Source organism: Crocodylus porosus, unplaced genomic scaffold, assembly GCF_001723895.1.
Source record: "Crocodylus porosus isolate Cpor-Errol unplaced genomic scaffold, CroPor_comp1, whole genome shotgun sequence".
In the NCBI taxonomy this organism is placed as follows: Eukaryota; Metazoa; Chordata; order Crocodylia; family Crocodylidae; genus Crocodylus; species Crocodylus porosus.
This window is the reverse complement of record NW_017728918.1, coordinates 24,453,339-24,472,847: the sequence shown is the minus strand read 5'-3', so window position 1 is coordinate 24,472,847 and position 19,509 is coordinate 24,453,339. Positions and strand designations below refer to the sequence as shown.

At 43.8% G+C, this 19,509-nt stretch overlaps 1 protein-coding gene across 1 annotated transcript in view; it reads right to left on the bottom strand.

The window, feature by feature from the left end:
- The window catches only part of ROCK2 (Rho associated coiled-coil containing protein kinase 2), a 94,461-nt gene extending 76,776 nt beyond the window's left edge, over positions 1-17,685 (bottom strand). Inside the window, exons 1-2 of the mRNA XM_019538136.1 lie at positions 17,609-17,685; positions 9,265-9,365 (exon numbers count right to left, since the gene is read on the bottom strand). Coding sequence (XP_019393681.1) covers positions 9,265-9,330 — 66 coding nt within the window. The 5' untranslated portion in view covers positions 9,331-9,365; positions 17,609-17,685. The remainder of the gene's footprint in view (positions 1-9,264; positions 9,366-17,608) is intronic.
- Between the last annotated feature and the right edge of the window lie 1,824 nt (positions 17,686-19,509).

The window sequence follows — 19,509 nt, the reverse complement described above, 5'->3', positions numbered from 1 at the left end:
GCCCTGGGCCTGGCCCGGCTGGGTGGCACAGGGGCCCCGAGGGCAGCAGGACCCAGCACGCGGGAGAGGGACCCCAGGACCAGCAGGACCCAGGTGGGCTCAGCACATGGTCCCCACGAGCCATGCTGGGTCCTGCCACCAAAGGCCCAGCCCAGGAGGGCGGCAGAGAGGCCCTGAAGGTGGTAGGTCCTGCCACCAAGGGCCCGGCCTGGCTTAGCAGCAGAGAGGCCCCAGGACCCATGTGCTGTGCCGGGTCCTGGCAGCAATGGCCTGGCCCGGTTGGGCAGCAGATAGTCCCCAGGGGTGGCAGGATGCGGCTGGGCCTAGCGCCCGGTCCCCACATGCCATGCCAGGTCTTGCTCAGAGTGCTCCACTCTGCTGCTGCTGCTAAAAGGTAAGTTATGGGCCCTGGGTGGGGGGGCTGGGGGCCTCCAGGGTGCCTGGGACCCTGGGCAGGTGGGCTGTGGCTCTCCAGGGTGCCTGGGACCCTGGGAGGCAGGGCTGGAGCCCTGTTGGGGAGGGTGCATTCCATGTTCTGTGTGTGGGGGCTGCACCCTGTAGAGATCAGGGAACCCACCCCTCCTAAGCAGCCTCACCACAAGGTCCCACACACTCACAGTCCCCCCAGCAGTCGGCCCACACCTACCCACATCCTTACACACACACACACCCCTACCTTCCCACCCCCTTCTTGCAAACACCACATGCCCCCCATCACACACCCGGCCTGTGCGAAGAAAACCAAAAGTACACATTAACACACATAGGTATTTAGAATTTTTTTTATCATGATGATAGAGACACTGGTAGACTTCCCCAGTGATTTAACATTGTAAATATACCAGTAAAGCATTGCCCAACTGATTGCTCTCTCTGGAGTGTGTGTGTCTGGGGTTGGGGGGGGGTCTTGTCAGTTAATTGTGGAAAAACGTGGATTTGGGGATATTTTTCACAATGGATTTGTGATGCTGCTACAGCAGTCCAGCTGGCACAAAGGTAGTATCCCCAGGTACCAAGTGGCCGGGCCCCAGAAGCTCCGGAGAGCAAGTAGCCCCAAGCTGCTTGCCAGGGCAGCTTTTTGTATGGATGGGACCAGGACAGGGCAGCTTTTTATACTGCTGGGGACACCACAGGTGCTGGCCCCAGGTTCTAGCTCCCCCTGGCTGCAGATCCAGGAGGAGCCAAGCACAGTTATTTTGCCCCAGGTGACACAATTTGCTCCACAACAAAGTGCATGTCCAAGCATGTGCGCCAAGGCAAAAAGCTCCAGCTCAGATTTACACCACTTCTACTTAAGCTGCTGCAAGTGCATGTGCTTGCATGAGTGGATGCGCCCCCAGTTTCTGAAGCTTCAGCTGAAATGAATATAAAGTATTCAAACCATACCTTCTAACACAATGGAGGCTAAACTTTTTGGCAGGTGTGCCACCAATTAAAGCACTGTACCCGAGTGCCAGCTACAATCCCCTTCCCCTGCCCTTTCTGCTCTTCTGCTTCCTGCCCTGTGCTCCCTACCCAAATTGATACTCAGCTTACTACCCCCTGACCTGTGCTCCCTACCTGGTCTGCTGCTCTTCTTTCTGAGCCCTGCCCAATCTGCCAACTGTGCTGCCTTCCATCTCCCCAAACTCTCATGTACTACATATGAGAAGCTGCCTGTGCCAACTGTGGCACCTGTGCTGAAGGTTGGCCATCCCTCTGGAGCAGGGATCTTAGTTATAGAGTGCTAAAGAAGTAGGACTGGAAGGGACCTCCAGAGGACATCTACTCCAGCCCCCTGCCTGAGGCAGCATCATCCCTATCCAAACCATCCCAAACAACCATAATCCAAATATAAGACTACTCTTAACTCAGACACAATATAGACCTAACGCCATAACCTGCTGCTGGTAAAGCAGGGGAACCACAGCAGCCAATGTCCTTCTTCTATAAAATGTGGACAATATATGCTCAAGGGCTCCCAGGTAGAGGGCCATGCCACCAGCTACAGAGGAAGACAAAATCCACCACAGGCCATACTTATCTGACCCTGGGGTAAAATACCTCCCTGACCCCAAATATAGCAACTGATTTGACTCTGAGCAGAGGGGCAAGACCCTCTAGCCAGGAACATCTGGCCTTGCTCCAAGTAGGGGAATTGGCACACCTCAGTCAAAACCCCAGCCTTAGCTGTAGCCAACACGCATTACCTCTAGAATGGCTTAAACACACCCTGACAAGTAGCAGGAGAAAAAAACAAGTGTGTGTGTGTGAGAGGAGGGGTGGGGAAAGGGAGCCAGAGCAACAAGCAAAACCCAAAAGCATGGGAAATACATGGTATTTGGTAGAAAACACACAGAGCTACACCTAGGTCATCCCTGACCACTACTGCCCAACCTATTCTTGAACACCTCCAGTGATGAATAGTCCAGAACTACCCTAGGCAGTCTATTCTACTGCCTCACTATCTGCACAGCAAATAAGTTTTTCTGGATATCCAATCTGAATTTACTTTGCTGCAACTTCAAGCCACTGGTCTGCATCCTTCTTTCCGCAGCAAGAGAAAGGGTACTTTCCCTGTTCTTCATGGCAGCTCTTTAACTATTTGAAAAACGTTATCATGTCCTCTCTTGAGAGCCTTTTCCGCAAGCTGAACGCATCTACCTCCTTCAGTCTCACCTCACGTGACTTGCCTTCCAAGCCCTTTGTTGCCTACCTCAGGACCCTCTAACTTTTCCATGTCCTTTTTAAAATGTGTATCCCAGAACTCCAGATGAGGCCTAAACAATCCTTTTCCACAGAGCTGCCATCCAGCTAGGTGTCCGCCCATTTTGCATTTGTGTTTTTGACTATTCCTCTTGAGGTTTAGCACCTTGTATCTGTCCACACCGAACATCGTGCTATTAGCTCTAGATCCATGGTTCCAAAACTGACAGTTTGTGCACCACCAATTTAAAAATGATACAACCTTAAGTACCACCAACACATTTTTCAGTTCAACTTTAAGCATGACCAGCAAATTTTTGTCATATAAAGTAATTATAAAAGTCTGTTAATGTGTACCACTGACAGGCTGTCATCATACCACTGGTGGTACCTGTACCACAGATTGGGAAGTCCTGCTCTAGATCAACTTTCCAATCTGTTGAAATCTTTCTGAATTGTACTCACATCTTAAACTTCTTTACAATCTTTCCCAGTTTTGTGTCATCCACAAACTTGCTCAAGAAGCTTTCTATGACAGCATCCAAATCATTGATAAACACATTGAACAGCACCTGGCCCAGGACAGATCCTTGTAAACCTCCCACCATTCTGACACAGGTCCGTTAATAACAACAACCCTCTGCTAGCAGCTATTGAGCCAGTTATCTATCCACCTTGTAGTTTTTTCAAGCCAACATTTCTTCAATTTGTTTACAAGAAAGTCATGCAAAACTTTGTCAAAAGCCTTGCTGAAGTCCAGATGCACTATATCCACAGCGTTCCCTTCATCCACCCAAATAGCTAGTTTGTCAAAGAAGCAGATCAGGTTAGTTTGGCATGATTTGCTGTTCATAAAACCAAGCTCATCTGGATCTGCTGACCTTGAATTCATTTAGGTTCAACAAAAGCTCTATGACCATTTCTTTTGTTAACCTCTCCCTCAGCTAGCCCTCTTCCTTACCTAATAGGGATTATCTGGATGTCTGGCAACTTAATTGTTTTTGTCAAGTATGAGGCAAAAGTAGCTGTTAAGCAGCTTTGTCTTCTTTGCATCTTCAGTTAGGAGTCCCCTCAGGCTTGTTAACAGAGGACCTAACTGAAGATGCAAAGGCAAAGCTACTCAACAGCTTCTCAGTCCTCCTTTGCTGGCCAACATACTTATAAAACCTCATATTGTTGTCCTTAACCTGCTTTGCCAAGTACAGCTTGTTCTTCATCTTTGCTTTCCTGATTTTGTCCCTGCATGTTCTTGTTATTTCCTGGTATGTGTCCTTGGTTACCTGCACATTTTTCCATTGTCTCCATGCTTTCCTTTTGCATTTGAAGCATTTTAGAAGCTCCTTGTAGAGCCACATTGATCTTTTTGCAATTCTTCTTGTGCTTCCATTGTGTTATGACAGTTTCTTGTTGGGCTTCCAATACTGCACCCGTCAAATTCCCAGCCCTCCTGGGTGCCTTTATCCTTCAGTCTATCCTCCCATGACACTATGCCCATTAGCTCCTTGAGTTAGGTAAATCTGCCTTTTTGAAATCTAGCATCCTGATTTTGCTGACCTCATGCTTTCCCCATCTTGGGATCTGGAATTCTATTGTATAATGATCACTTCCTCCCAAGTTACTTATCAACTTTGCATCCTCTACCAGCTCTTCTCTGTTGGCCAAGACAAGATCCAATATCCCCTGGGTGTATGCTCTAGTTTTGGGAACAGAAAGTTGTCCTCCACACAAGTTAGGAACCAGCTTGACATTTTATGTTTGGCTGCAGTATTCATCCAGCAGATATATGGAAAATTTAAGTCTTCATCAGTACAGTAGCATCCCATAGCTTTTGGACAGATCTGCCACCTGCCTGAAGAATACTCATCCACCTCCTCTTCCTGTTTAGGTGGCTCATAATAAATCCCAACCATTATATCGGTGCCACATCTTTTCATCTTTAACCAAATGCATTCTGAACCAGGGAACAAGTGTATGTGTTTTTGATATACAAGGCAATACCACCTTTTCTCCCAACTCTGTCCTTCCAAAACAATGTAAACCTCAATGTTGCCATTCCAATCATAAGAGCTGTTCCACCAGGTCTCAGTGATGCCTATTAAATCATAGTACTTTTCACAGGCTGCAGCTTCCAGCTCATGTTTATTCCCCATACTTCTCACATTTGTATATATGCAAGGGATATATTTTGCACACTGACCTCCTCACTTTCTTTTTGTGCCACTTGTTGCAGTCCTTTCCCAGAGTTGAGTTGTTTCAAGTTCTTTCCCCTCTAGAATGAATGCTCAGGGTTGCTGGAGGGTTTTGATCACCATCTTCCATGGAACCTAATTTAAAGCCCTCCTTTACTAGGTTCACCAGACAATGCCCAAAGACACTTTTCTTGGTTCTTGCCAGCTGGATCCCATCTCTTGATAGCAGCATTCCTCCAAAGAAAATCTGCCCCTTGTCAGATATGATGAAGCCTTCATGTCAACACCAGCATCTCAGTTATGTGTTCACTTCTAGGATATGACAGTCTCTGCCTGGACCCCTGTCTTCCGTGGGCAGAATTGATGAGAATACCACTTGTACTCCAAACTTCTTAATAATCCTGCAAAGAGCCTCATAGTCACCTCTAATTTGGTCAGCGTCATTCCTGGTGGTACTGTGGGTGCCCGTGAAGACAAGCAGGAAGAGACAGTGGCCTGAAGGATGGATGAGCTTTGGCAGACTATCTGTGACATCCTGAGTTCAGGCTCCAGGCAGGCAGCACACTTTGAGCTCCCAAATCTGGATGACAAATTGGTGCCTCTGTCCCCCACAGAAGGGAGTCACCAACTACAACCACTCTTCTCCCCCTTGTTGGTGCAATGCTCCTGGAGCCCCCAACCTTGGGCCCTTGCACTTCCTGATCTCTAGGCTACTCCCTCTGCCTCCTGCCTTCAGATGTCCTCTCTTATGCTTCTTCCTCAGCAATTCCACCACAGAGTGCTTGATAGGGTTAGCAACCTATGCCTACAGGACATATCTGGCCCATTATGAGACTGGATCTGACCTGCAGCAGCTTGAGGAATGAGCACCACACTCCAGAGTGACAGAGAGGGTGTCACCATAGTCCTACTACCTGCGTTTAGTTTAGACCCCACGTGGCATTAGAGGCAGTGTCACCAGGTTCGACTGCCTTTTTAACATCTATTCTCTCCATAGATTCTGTTGATCACCATGGGATGTGGAGCCTTAGAGGCCATGGTGGGGCTGCAAGCAATAGGCTACGGTGGAAGAAGGTTGTCAGTCTCAGTTCTAGAGATTTGGACAGTACTTTGCAAGAATTTGAACTGCTAGATGACAACCATCTAAGCCAAATCCTTTTATAAACACTGTGATACACCTGTATTTGCTCCCATAACTGAATTCATTGCATTTGTACAAAATTCCATGAGGTTCCTGGAAGGCAAATCTCTGGAACTCAAAAATGTAATGTTTTAAGCTAGTTGTTGTCATTATTGATCCCTCACAAATTGAGGACGATCACTCCCATGGGTCAGGTGAAGGATTGTAACTGAGTCTGTTGATGACTAGAACTGCAGACTCTCTAGAAAATGCCATAGGTGGTGGTTAAAAGGAAGGTTGGACTACAGTTTTCTCAGTTGTGTTTCCTTTACTTCCATTTCTGTCTTTTTTTCTGCCTCCAGTGCTAGATGGCTTTCCTCAAAGTAAGGTGTACGAAGGTGTTGCCATGTAGCCCTGCCCCAGGCTAGTTTTTCCCAATTTGTGGCGTCAATGCCAGGCTGCTTAAAGTTTGCTTTGAGGATGTCCTTGAAACATTTCCTCTGTCCCGTGTGTCCTCTGTCCTTGGTTGAGTTGGCAGTTGTTTTGGTAAACATACACTAGGTATGCGCACACAATGCCCTGTCCATGGCAGCGGATGTTGAATAATCAATGCTTCCAACTGATAGTGTTAACATCAGTGAGGACACTGGTATTTGTGCAATGATACTCTGACTTTATATCAAGGATCTTCCACAGGTAGCACTGGTGATGGTGTTCCAGCTTTTCAGGTGGTCACTGTAGGTCACCCAAGCTTCACACCCATAGAAAATAAATGGGATTACCACAACCTTACATAGTAGGAACTTTGTTAGGATAAGATAAGGTGGAACAGCCTGCTTGTGGCACCTTTTTTAGCATCCTTCCTATACTGGGTGAGCAGAGGGGATCCTAAAAAGGACTGCTCAGTAGCAATCACAGCTGCCGAAATCACCCTTCTGTCCCATACCAAGGGTGAAGCAACCAACACACGACCACCGCCTGAGTGTGGATCCATGATTAAGGACTCCCAGTGATCACTTTGTCCCCACTGCTGCTCATCCATCACCACAAGACTTTGTAGAGGTTATGGATGTTGGCAATTGGTTATTGTGGTAGATATTGGATCCAAAGGAAGAATGCCGTGTGTGACTTGTTTGATGTGAGAAGACCATTGAGCATCAGCAATCAAGAGGGCAAGGGTTACTCTTTCACTGCAGCCTTCATCTGCCTTCAAAGCCATTGAAAAATATGCCTTCTTCATCTGTCCGCTCCACCACTGAGGTCTTTGTTAAACTAGTACACATGGATTGTACAGTTGAATCTGGGCATTCAAATTCAGTACAGTGACCTTCTATGGTAAGATTTTCATTACTAAACAGAACACCAACTGCTAGATACTTTCTATTTGCAACATCTATAATTTCATTAATGATTACACAAAGGACAGACCTTTAAAATATTAGTCAACTTTTTACTGTAATAATTAGCTGATACTTCTTATATTAGGTGCCCTTTGCTCATGTTGCCTTTGCCTGTAACATGTAGATTTTTAAATACATTCCATAAAAGTCTACAATTTAGAAGTTGGCAAGTCTCTCTCCATCATGAAAAAAAAAACAAACCTGAGTTTCAGAATTCCTTGTTTTAACGTCAAGAGTTCTCATCAACAAAGTAACCACTGATGGGCCTTATGTGGTCTGAAACAGCCTTCATATTTTATACACGAAACATGGTTTTCAGGGCTTGGAGTGCAGATTTTCCAGCTTTATTTATTTTCAGAAACTTAGGACATGCTATGCAAAGCTAGGCTATAGCTCATTTCTTGACTAGCCAATCCTTAAAAGCAGATTCCTGAAGTGAATTACCACAAGATGTTTGGGAATGTTTCCTTCATTTTCCTCTGAAGCTAGGTGGGTTTTGTGTTTCAATTGCTTTAACATCACTGTCTGACGTGCCTTGTAGACCACAATGACAGCACTTTATGCAATTACCTACCATACTCGCATTCTCAGCTCTTTCTGTGATGCATAAACCAGTTAGACCACCAATTCAAAGCACACTGGAAAGGCAGAAAACCACTGGGGCAAAATGAAACTTTGGGGGGAAAAAAACACCGGTAATACTTATTAAATATACTTGTGTACTTGCAACGAAGGAAATAACCTCAGATATACCAAAATATCTAGATTAAGGGACAAATTACCTGAAAGAGCCCTCTTCCTCCCCCTTGTTCAATAAAAGGTAAAATAGATTTAAAAAACTGAGAAGTGGAAACCCTGAGAAGGAGAATATTCTCTTATTTCGCTTCCTCTTAGAAACAAATATCATAAAGCCGTTAAATGCACAGAGAGTTTTCAACATTAGTTCAATTGGTATTACATGTACTTCATGCACAGCACATTTTTAAAATGAGAAGTTGGTAAAATCTCTGTCTCTCTACACACACACACACACACAGACACACAGAGAGCAATTTAAAAAAAAATGTATAATTGTTGTCTTATCTTAGAAGAGCACTTGGGAATCTTATCCAAAACAAAATAGCAAAGGAAACTATGGGTGACTAAGATCAGGCCAGTAGATGGAGAGTTTGGGGGGGAGGGGGTTAACCTAGAAAAGAAATTATATTTTAAATTTTAAAAAGTAGCCCATTCTTAAGTAGTCATCCAAATTCAGTTTTATACCCTGAACAGACACTATTTTAAATTAAAAGCAAGAGTTAAGAAAATAAATTCTTAATTAAAAAAACATGTGTACTTAAATAACATGATTAGATATGCAATAACCACTGGCCAAATTGCCAAGAACAAGAGAGAACTGCAAGAAAAACATTGCTGGTCTTCTACCAAAAAAGGGGTTTCCTGACACTGTAACAACCTTCTAAAGCCAAGAAAAATCATCATGAACAAAACATAAACATCCCGATGTGTATCAAGGCAAGCCAATCTCCTTTCAGTTCTTTCTTTTCCTTCCATATCTTTCTTTTCCTTAACCATCACGTCTAAGTATTTTAGGAGCTATAATATTTTATTATCTCAAATATTTAAACATATTTATGTTATACTTCAGCACAGGAAACAGTTAAAGACACTGCTTGAACACACTATTTCAACTTCAACAATTAATCACTTTGGTTCCATTTATATCACAAATGTACTATTTAAAACAAGGAATGTGATACTAATTGCTATAACATATTTCCCATTACAATGTGTGACAGTGGAGGAATTTCTGGTTTGAGCCATAAATCTCACTGATTTAATAAATTAGATGATTCATAGACATTCTTACCAGCTGCACTTCTCCAAAAGCACCTCTTCCAATCACTTTAACAACATCATAGTCTTCAGCTTTCATTTGTAAAGCTCGAATTTTTTTCACAATTTTCTCATCTAAAGCAAATTAAAAGAATGGTGTCATAAAATACACGTACAATGGAGTGCACATGTTTTTGGAAAAAGATGTGGTCACATAGTTACAACCAGACATTTGAACACAAGCATTAAAACATTCAAAAAGCTTCTGTATTATCTTGATACTGTTTGTTTGGAACTAAAAGCCACTTCCGTCTCAGTGAAGAGCAGTTCTCCTTATTTTCCAAAGTGAACACCATTTTGTTTTCAGTTGTATTTCACATAATGCTTTCACTGTAATATAAAATTGACACGCTTTCAAAAAACTCTAGCTGTTCAGAGAGTCGATGGGCTAAATCTGTGACATCAGACTTTTAGTGTACTGCCATCCTCCGCTAACCTGATAACAGGAATTGTGAGGAGGACCTGGTACATTCATTCAGCAGCTTAGCAGGTGCAACCTGCTAGCATAAACCTATACAATTCAATAATACTTAAGTGGTTAAGTATAAACCACTTAATATAAAACTCAGTAAACCCTTTTTTTAAAATTACAACTCAAGGCTCATTTATACAGGGATATTACCGTGGATAAAAAAATTAGTTAACTCTCAAGGTTGCAATCAAATTGCATTGAATTAATGTGTAGGCAAGTGGTGTACACACCACTTTATTCTGCTAACTCAAGATACTTTCCTTGATGATTGTGTCCACACAACTCTGCACATTTGAATAAACCGCATAGCATTCTTTGCATGTATTCCATAATGCAATATTTCATCGCTCTGCTCTACACACTAATTCTTCTTGAAGTGCATTATGGGATGAGTGTTCAAAGCCAAAATAATCTGGATTGTGACATGTGATAAGGCATTAGGGAACAGTTATAACTTATTGACTGTATTGCATTATTGGTATAAATGTTATTAAAATGTTTAAGTCATGGGCTTTTTAGAGATTGGATTTCTCATTAAACCTTAAAAACTACTTCTTGCAAGAAATAAAAAAAGGGATCTATTAAGGTAAATCCTCAAAGCATCTGTTACATGCAATATGTCAGTTTTGAAGTTTTACCTGTTCCAACCTCCCACTGGCTTCTAAGAAAAAGAACAGAGGCTAGTTTGACCCAATTCAAAAAACTCTTGACAAACAAAACATATTAAACTGCATAAAATAATAGTTCTCTGATCAAGAGAGGGAGATGCATCTGGGAACAGATAGGGGCAAGATTGAACAACAGAACCAGGTCACATGGGAAGAGCTGAAGTAACTTAGACTTTCCAAGGAATCTATGTATGACCACCCATTATGGTAAACACAAACAGAATTTCCTTTGGCTTTAAGGTATATGCTTTCTATTAAGTGTTTTTGTCCTGAATAAATAATGTCTTGCTTTAAGAAAAAAATAGTGATCTCTTTTACTGGCCCAGCAAAAAACCCTCAACTCTCTCATACATTTCCTGGACCATCACAGATATAAGACCACTCCAACCCTATTACAATATACAGAATTGCTAGTAAGCAGTAATAGAAGTGAAAGCTAGTAGTGCAGAAATGAAAATAAAGCACAAAGAAAAATCATGAAAGATGAATCATGAGCAAATGAAAAAAAGCTGTCTGGTTGAGTACTGCAGATACAGCTGTAGTTAAACTCTCAAGAGAACTAAAGCAAAGGTGACAAACCCATTATCTTCTGAGGACCACAACAGAAATGATACTCCAAACCTGTAAAGAGCATTTAGATCTGCAGGAGAGATACTAAGAGAGAGAGTGATCTTGGAGACTACTTCCTGGAGAACAACAGGAATTAGGCCAGCATAAAGCAATATATATACTACTGCTCCACAGTGGAAAAGGCTGCCATTTTAAGGAAGAAAACTACAGCTAGAGAAAGACTGAGCTTGGAGGCTCAGCAACCAGCTATGCCCAAGACAAACTGCATCAATACAAGCAAGGAGAGAGAATAAAGCAGAAGCAGAAGGGGGATGAAAGAGAAAAAAGGGGGGGTACTAGCACCTAGAGAGAATGCACCAGCATTTCCTATCTTCAGTAATGGGTAAAGACCCTTTATTATCTGCTTCCTCAGGTGGCAAAGACTCTTTATTGTGGCCTGTCTTTAGGGATAGGGTTGACTGATATATTTGCAAGTGATGTGCACTGTGAATTAAGCACACCCTGGGGAATTATGCAATTATGCGCCCAGGCAAATTTGCACATATAATGCATGATCATGCATCATTTTACATAATTTACTGCAGGCAGGCTCTGTGCCTCCACCTCTTCAGGGCTCCCAGCACTCCAGCTGGAAGCCTTATGTGAAGGTACTGAGTGCAGTGGCACATGACTGGAAAGCTGGTAAGTGAGAGGAAGCTCCTGCCCGAAGTGGGGAAGGGGGCCAGGGATTTGTGGATGGATGCGGGCCATGGTGTGGATGGGTGTGGGCCATCGGACTGGGCCAGCCAGCTCTGTGTCTCCATGTGGGCCTTCCAAGCATTCCAGTGGGAAGCCACATGTGGAGGCAAGCAGGAGCCCATCCGGCCCAATGCTGTGTGACTCTGTGCCTTCATGTGCAGCTTCCCACTGGAGTGCTGCAAGTCCCACATGGAGGCGAGGAGATGGCCCAGCCCAATGGCGTGCAGCTCCTGCCTGCAGTGTCGCAAGCCCCATACGGTGGTATGAAGCCAGCCCAGTCTGATCCAAAGGTATGTGCCAGCAGGTCAGGCCAGCTCTGTGCCACCATGTGAAGCCCCCAGGACTCAGCCAGAGTTACACACCACCGAGAGCTCTGCCTGCCTTAGCCATGAGCACCCCAAGGATGCACCACCTACTGTTGCTGAGCCACCAGCAGCAGAGGCTGTGCACCACTGAGGGGGAGAAGAAGTGTTTGGTGGGAGGCTCACATCCACCCATAAACCCCACACCAATCCACACACATCCCATACATTCCCATAGCCTCCCACACACCCCCACACCTTCACAAAGCCCTCCATACCCCTCATATTCCCACTTCCACGTGCACACCCCATCCCCACCCCAACCATATAAAGTACATGCATACATTTCTAAAGAAGGTTGAAATAGTGTTACATTTAGTTTAATTTGTAAAAAAGTAATTAATTTTGCAATTTTATTTTGTGCGTGTACGATTTTGATTTTTTTTGTGCATACCACTCCCTGCTGTGTAATAAAGGGTGATGTTACCTTACTGGTCTCCATTACCAACAGGAGAAGCTTTCAACCACTTTAATCCATGTGGCCATCTTATCTGAGATACAAAACATACAGGCAGCTGATGCTTGCACCCCAGATGCTAGTACATATTTTACAGCCCATGAATTCTGAACAACTCTCCCCTGCAGGGGAGAGACGTAAAGTTAATGGGAGACCATTAAAAGGATGAAATTACACTAACTGTCCAAACTGTAGTCCAGTGGTTCTCAACATTTTTAGACTAAGGCACCCCTCAGAAAATGCCAGTGTTCATTTGTTTTTTGCAATAGAACATTCTGTAGTCAAAGAACTAAGAAACACAAAATGGGCCAGAACGTTTTTAACACTACAGCCATCTGAAACCTCTGGGTTTATCAGGTGAATCAGATTTGCACATCTACCAGTGCTAACCTTGCCTGGAATCCCACAACTCCCTTGAAAGGATCTCAAGGCACCTCTGGGTGCCATGCAACTCTGGTTGAGAAACACTGCTCCAGTCAAACACCATGTAATGAAATCATATCAAATACTGAAAGGGTGTAACACCAGAGAGTAAATGTTACAAATGTGAAAACATCTGGGCTACCTACAGCTCAGGTTTCTGTATTGACACAGATCAGGAATGCTGGCTAGTGGGAGTGTTAGAACATATACCTAGGAACTATTTATTGCTTGGAAATTACATTAAAACCTGGGAAAATCTAGTTTTTTCTTATGAAAGAGATGCATGTTTGAATAAGACTCTGACAGCAGTCTACAAAAATGCACATGAAATACATGACAGAAGTCATCCTCTCCTTTTTGCCACAGGTAGGGGGAAGAACTGTTGCACTCAGGTTACCTCCTTAGAGTCTTTGCAAAAAAAGAAATCAGAAGTAGGGAGGGCAGGGAGATGCTTTTACTCCTGGTGTGGCTATGTAAATTAGGTCACTGCCTGCCTTTTTATGAAGGCAGGGTAGATTTGTTGACCTTACAGGCCAACTAAATGAGAGATGTGTAGGCTTTCATAAGCAGCAGCTTATGAAGTGAAAATCTCCCCTTGTCTTCTGCCTGACTTCAGACTAAAATGGCTAACTACCTCCCTGCCTTTATACAAGACAGTGGCTATGGACAAATATACATCTCAGCCATTCTAAAAAGGGCAAGAAAAGGTGTTGCTTGGGAGCATGCAGCAGTTGTTTCTAACTCAGTGGTTCTCAACTAGGATCCTGCAAGACCCTTAAAGGGGTGTTGCAGTCCAGACACAGCCAGATTAACCTGCCCCACACACCCTGTGTGGAGCCAGATCAGTGTGTGCAGCAAAAGCAGGCACTTGTACTTGCATTAGGTAAATCGCTTTGAGGCATGTGTGGCAGTTCCTCCTGGCCTCCACGGCAGCAGCACTCCAGATGCAAAGCACTGCAGAAGGCGAGGCAGTACAACTGTGGTTCTCAACTGGGATGCTACTAAATTCAGAAGAGTTATGGAGGAGAAACTTGAATCTAAAAAGGTTGGAACTACTGTTCTAACAGTTACACTCATGTGAGTCTGTAGCAATACAAGCTAGCTAAGTTGTCCTAACTCTAACCTTGCTTTGTTCAGGGTCAAAGCTGGAGTGGTTTTACTACACTTGCATCACTAGAGCAAGGGCAACAAACTCATCAGGCTCAGCAGGTTAGATGACTGGCACAGGGCTGATCCACAGGCTAGATGAGTGACATTCAACACACAGAACTGGTCCAATGTGGGCCTTGTGCTCTGCGTGCAGTGAGCCAGGCCAGTCCAGCACATATGCAGCATGCAGGTCCAGTCTGAAACCCACACATGGCACCACGGGCCAGATATTAAGGCAGGGCTCCATGGGCTAGATTCAGACTGTGTGCACCATGCATCTTTGATATCTCTGTACTAGATAATTACATAGATGTTACAATTGTATCAGAATGACTTGTAGCAGTATCCTCTGGTTAGTCAATGCAATTGTTATGTTTGACTATACCCAGTCGGGAACATTGTTGTAGCTGAGATTCCCATCAGATGTAGGAAAACTTAGACAACTATTCCTGCCACAGCTGCTTAAACTACCCCAGACTGGGGAAACTAAGGCAATTAGGAACACTGCCACCAACATGTACAAGAATGAGAAAACCCAAAAAAAAAATTAAGTAACTGCTTAGGAATTTGCAGAAGGACCAACAATCAAGGAGGAAGGGGATGCTCCATGACAGCCTGAGGTCTGTGAAAATGTGGATGACTTTAAGCAGCATGAGAGAAAAACACCCCCCAAAACTTCTCATCTCATCTCAGCTGGGGAGGAAGACAACTCCATAACGCTCACACACACAAGAAAAAAACCAGTTAGAAGTGGTGGGAGGTGGCTCACTCACTGCCTCCTCTCCCCAAGGAAACTCTTAATGATGACACTGGGATTTCCTACATCCTGACCTACAGGGCAGAGGAGGAGTTTTGACCTTCCAGAAGAATAAAAGATACTCCTTTGTCAGTGGTTTGGGTTAAAAAGTACCTTCAAAGGAACCTGGCACATCCCAGTTTCTCAGTCGGACCAAGGAGGAAACCCCTAAGCTACAGTCATGGCAGCTCAAAGTTTGAGGGGAAAAAGTCATCAACTGTGTTTTGTATCAGCCAGATGAGAGATGGGAGTGGAAGGACTAAGTCTCAGTTTTGTACACAATGGTTCTGAGATCACAGAAGTAAATAGGGTTAATGTCCACATAGTCGCACATGGGATAGTTTTCAAACAAGTGAGCACTATTTAGTTTTACTGATTAATACATGAATTAGATGACATTTAAAATTATGACAGTAATAAAAAAGTAGTATAGACTTTCCCAAGACGCTGGACTCATAACTCATTTTAATACTCTACATGATTTGTAAATTATTTTTTCTCTTACTATAAATGCCTTGTTGGGCATATAAATCTAGAATTAAATAAATAAATAGTAGGCAGTCTTTCCTATGTCCTCCTTGAAAGGGGGGGATGCAAGAAATGATGGAATCATGGAATATTTGAAAGCTACTGTGTTCCCTGTACAAATACTACAAGTATCATTATAGACTTATTAATGATTGTATCTCTAACTAAATAGTTAAGAAAAATGGTTCCTGACGGATCTAAAAAAAGACAATGGGAAGTAATGAAAGTAAATCTCCAACACTGGCATGTTACAGACAACAAGTGTTTTGGCATTTCACCCTTTCCCCACTCCCTCTTTTCCCACTGCTTGGAAGGGGGACAGAGGCAGTAAGTGCGGCCAATGGTCATGAGAAATAAAACTTTAAAGCTTTAAGTCTTTAAGTGGCACAGACACTATTTTGAGCATCCTGGTGAGATAGAAGATTAAATGCTGAGCAGATGGAGAGAGTCTCCTAGCTCTGCTCAACTTGGCAGAGAACAGCCACTGCCTGGAAAAACATATCATAATACATAATGCATAGGGGGATTTAATTACATTTCTCATAATGCTTTCTGGTACAGCTCTTATCTATATCATTTTCATGTTGGCTGTTAATGGAACTTCCCTTCAAGGCAATTACACAAGGAACCATCAAGGCAAACAGCCATATTGGAATGTCTGAATCTGCCAAATTATATTGGATCTTGGCTATCAAAAACAAGTTAGTTCTTCTTGATGACTACAATACATGTGGGATCATAAAACTTACCCTAAGGCCTAGGACACCCACTTTATCATCCCAGGTACTTCATCATTTACAAAAATACAATCCCAAGTAGTGAGAATTACAGAGTTCACACTTGTCTTCACGGATCTCCTTTATTCTGACTTAGTACTAGTAAAGTTCAAGTGTGTCCCCTCTTCTTCATTAGCTTTAGCAACTTCTCGTAGATGAGTGCATTAGTGACTTCTCCAGGGAGAGATGGGTTTCTGTCTAGAAAGCTATATGTCAATCTAGGAGCTCTACAGAGAGCTATGAAAGAGGCCTGCACATGATGAGAAACAGGGCTGCCATAACATGCAACTGAAAGTGTATGAACAAATTACTACCTGGTATCAAAAAAGAGCTAGCATTTAACTGGAGAGTCAACATCTAGGCAAGAATGAATGGGGAGCAAGCAATGGAAGGCACCAGACAGCCTGAGTTGGGTATGAAGCAACACAGTGTAGTACAGCAGCTCAAAGACTGCCAAAAGGTATAGTAGTTATGAACACATCCATATCAACCCTAAAGCAATAAATGCATTGCAAAAATTAGTCACTCCTGTTCCAAGGAGAATTACTTGCTGCAACTTAAAGAAGCCAAATAAGTCGCTTAAAAAAAAAAAAAAGTGTGTGGATGCAAGTTACAGTTAATCCAATGCAATGCACATAGGCACAGAAGTGCTCAGTAAACTCCAGAATTATGTTCACAATGAACTTTTAGGAAAAATTATTTAATGTGGACGAGACCTCAAAGATACATATTGAACAGACCTTGTAGCCAAACTACAGGGCTTTGAAAGCTTTTTGAATATGGTAGAAGGACTCCTGGCATAACCAAAAAGATAAATATAGTAAGATTTCATAATAATATGTCGCTTCATATACTGGCATTCTATTTACTACAGAATACAATAAAACCTCAGTAATAACAACTGAGAGACATGTATAAGAAAAATAAGTGTTAGATGGCACTTACAAATATTTTGTTAATACAGGTTTCCCTCGCCAACCATGGTTTTGAGAATCCATGCTTAATATTCTATATAGCATTTTGGCTGCCACAGTGTACATTTCTAAGTAACAATGGTTTTCTGTGGCTGCGCACCAGCCTGCCACCTGCTATTTTTCCTGTAAGCCTTTTGTCTTGCCAACCACGGTTTTGCTAACCACAGGAACTTTCAGGAACCTAACCCCAGCGGTTGGTGAGGAAAACCTGTATACTAAAGTTTTAGCAATAAAACAGCATAAGAGCAACTGGATATTAAGACTGTACTGAGAAAAAAATTTATGTACAGTATACAGCTCAGGGTGATGGCAAAGTGAGTAATATATTGTATTTCTGGTCATTTCACTTCAAAGGCTGTTTTATTAAAGTCATATCAGCATCAGAGATGTATAAAAGCAACTTACATCTATTTAAGAAATTATCTATGTTCTTGTTTTTCCTCAGTGCTGGATAATCCAGATCAAGAACCAATGAATTCAGGCCATCCTGTAAAATAAATAAATAAATAAATGAAAATAAGTTTGTTATAATCACGTACCTGGAACTTCCAAAATTAAAAGTTCTCCAAATTACTGTAATAGCTGAAGTTCTATATAACACAAGCACAGACTACAAACCTATCATGCAAATTAAATTACCTGGAGGGACTTATTGCCACAGGATGCTATAGAAGAGAACATAACTAGATTCCAAAAAGTAATCAGGCATACTTTTAGAGGATAGGCTCATCAAGGACCAACCCCAACAGTCAGTATGAACTTCCAGCTCAGTAGTTCCCTAAACCTATGACTGCTGGTAACTGAAAAGTTATGGCGAGATACAGAAACTTGATCAGTCTACTCCTGCCCTATTTCTTATAGTCTAAAGCAGTGGATTTTAGCCTGTGGTCCATGGACCCCTAGGTCTAGGGTGTTCGTGAAAGATGACTCTGATCAGTCAGACGTATGTAAATACACCACACTTGCAATTCAGAGTGGTCCACACGTCCATTAAAACTTTTTTAGGGGTCCACAAATGAAAAAAAGGTTGAAAACCACTGCTCTAAAGAATATGCAACTTGCCAAGGTGAGAGATTGGATACAGGGCTGGATGGATCCTTGGTCTTACCCAGTATGTCATTTCTTAAATTACACCCTGGGGAATTATGCAATTATGTGCCCACACAATTTTGTGCATAAAAGGCATTAATGCACATAATTGCATAATTTAGCATAATTTAACTGCTACAAGTTCTGTGCCTCCACCTCCATGATGTGGAGCTGCGTGACTAGACAGCTAGGTAAGTGGGGAGGGAAGCTTCTGCCTGCAAGGAAGTGGGGGGGGGATGTAGGGTTTGTGAGCGGTAGAAGTGTACCAGTACAAATCAGTCCGATATCAGATCAGTACCAATATATAAGAAAACTGGCTGCATCAAATATCAGCCAATGGGGCCAATGATTTGGCCGATAAACTCCCATGCTGCGCGCAGCTGCAGGGCAGCACTCAGGCAGTGAGGAGCATAGTCAGCAGCATGGAGAGCTGCCTCCAGCTGGTAAGTTTAGTGTGGCGGAAAGGGAGGGAGGAAGAAGGGGTGGGGGGCAAATCAACATCCACTGAGGTGAGGGAGCAGGGGCAGGCACTGTCCAGGTGGGGCTGAGGGTGTGTGGAACTGCAGCATGTGGGGGAGGCAGCTCCCACTGCTGCCTACATCTCAGGAGGGCACAGGGGTGGGGGGGGTGCCCCCTGGATCCGAGGGGTTGGTTGCAGCCAGGGCTGCATGGGGCTCTTCTTGGCAGGGGCTGGGCTTGGTCCAGGTGCTGGCGGCGCTGGGAGGATGCTGCATCCACCCCAAATTTCACTGCCACTCCGCTCCCAGTGCCACCGCTGCCAGCCACCTCGGCTCAATGCCCCTCCTCCACCCATGCGACAGAAAGAGCTGGGGCTGAGCCAGGTGGTTGGCGGTGGTGCCACTGGGAGTGGAGTGGCAGCAAAATTTGGGGTGGATGCAGCATCCTCCCAGTGCCCCCAGTGCCCACTCTGAGCCCAGCTCCTGCCAAGAAGAGACCTAAGCAGCCCCATCTGCAGCCCACCCAAAGATCTGGGGTGCACACGATTCCCCATGCCCTCCTAGGGTACAAGCAGCAGCAGGAGCTGCCTCCCCCCACGAGCCGTGGCTCTGCACTCCCTTGCCTTGCCTAGGCAGCGCCTGCCCCTGCCCCCTCTATAACTGTGAGGGGCATTGATCTGCCCAGCCCCCCACACCTCTTCCCTCCCCCCTCCCCTTCCACCACACCAGACTTACCAGCTGGAGGCAGCTATGTTGGAA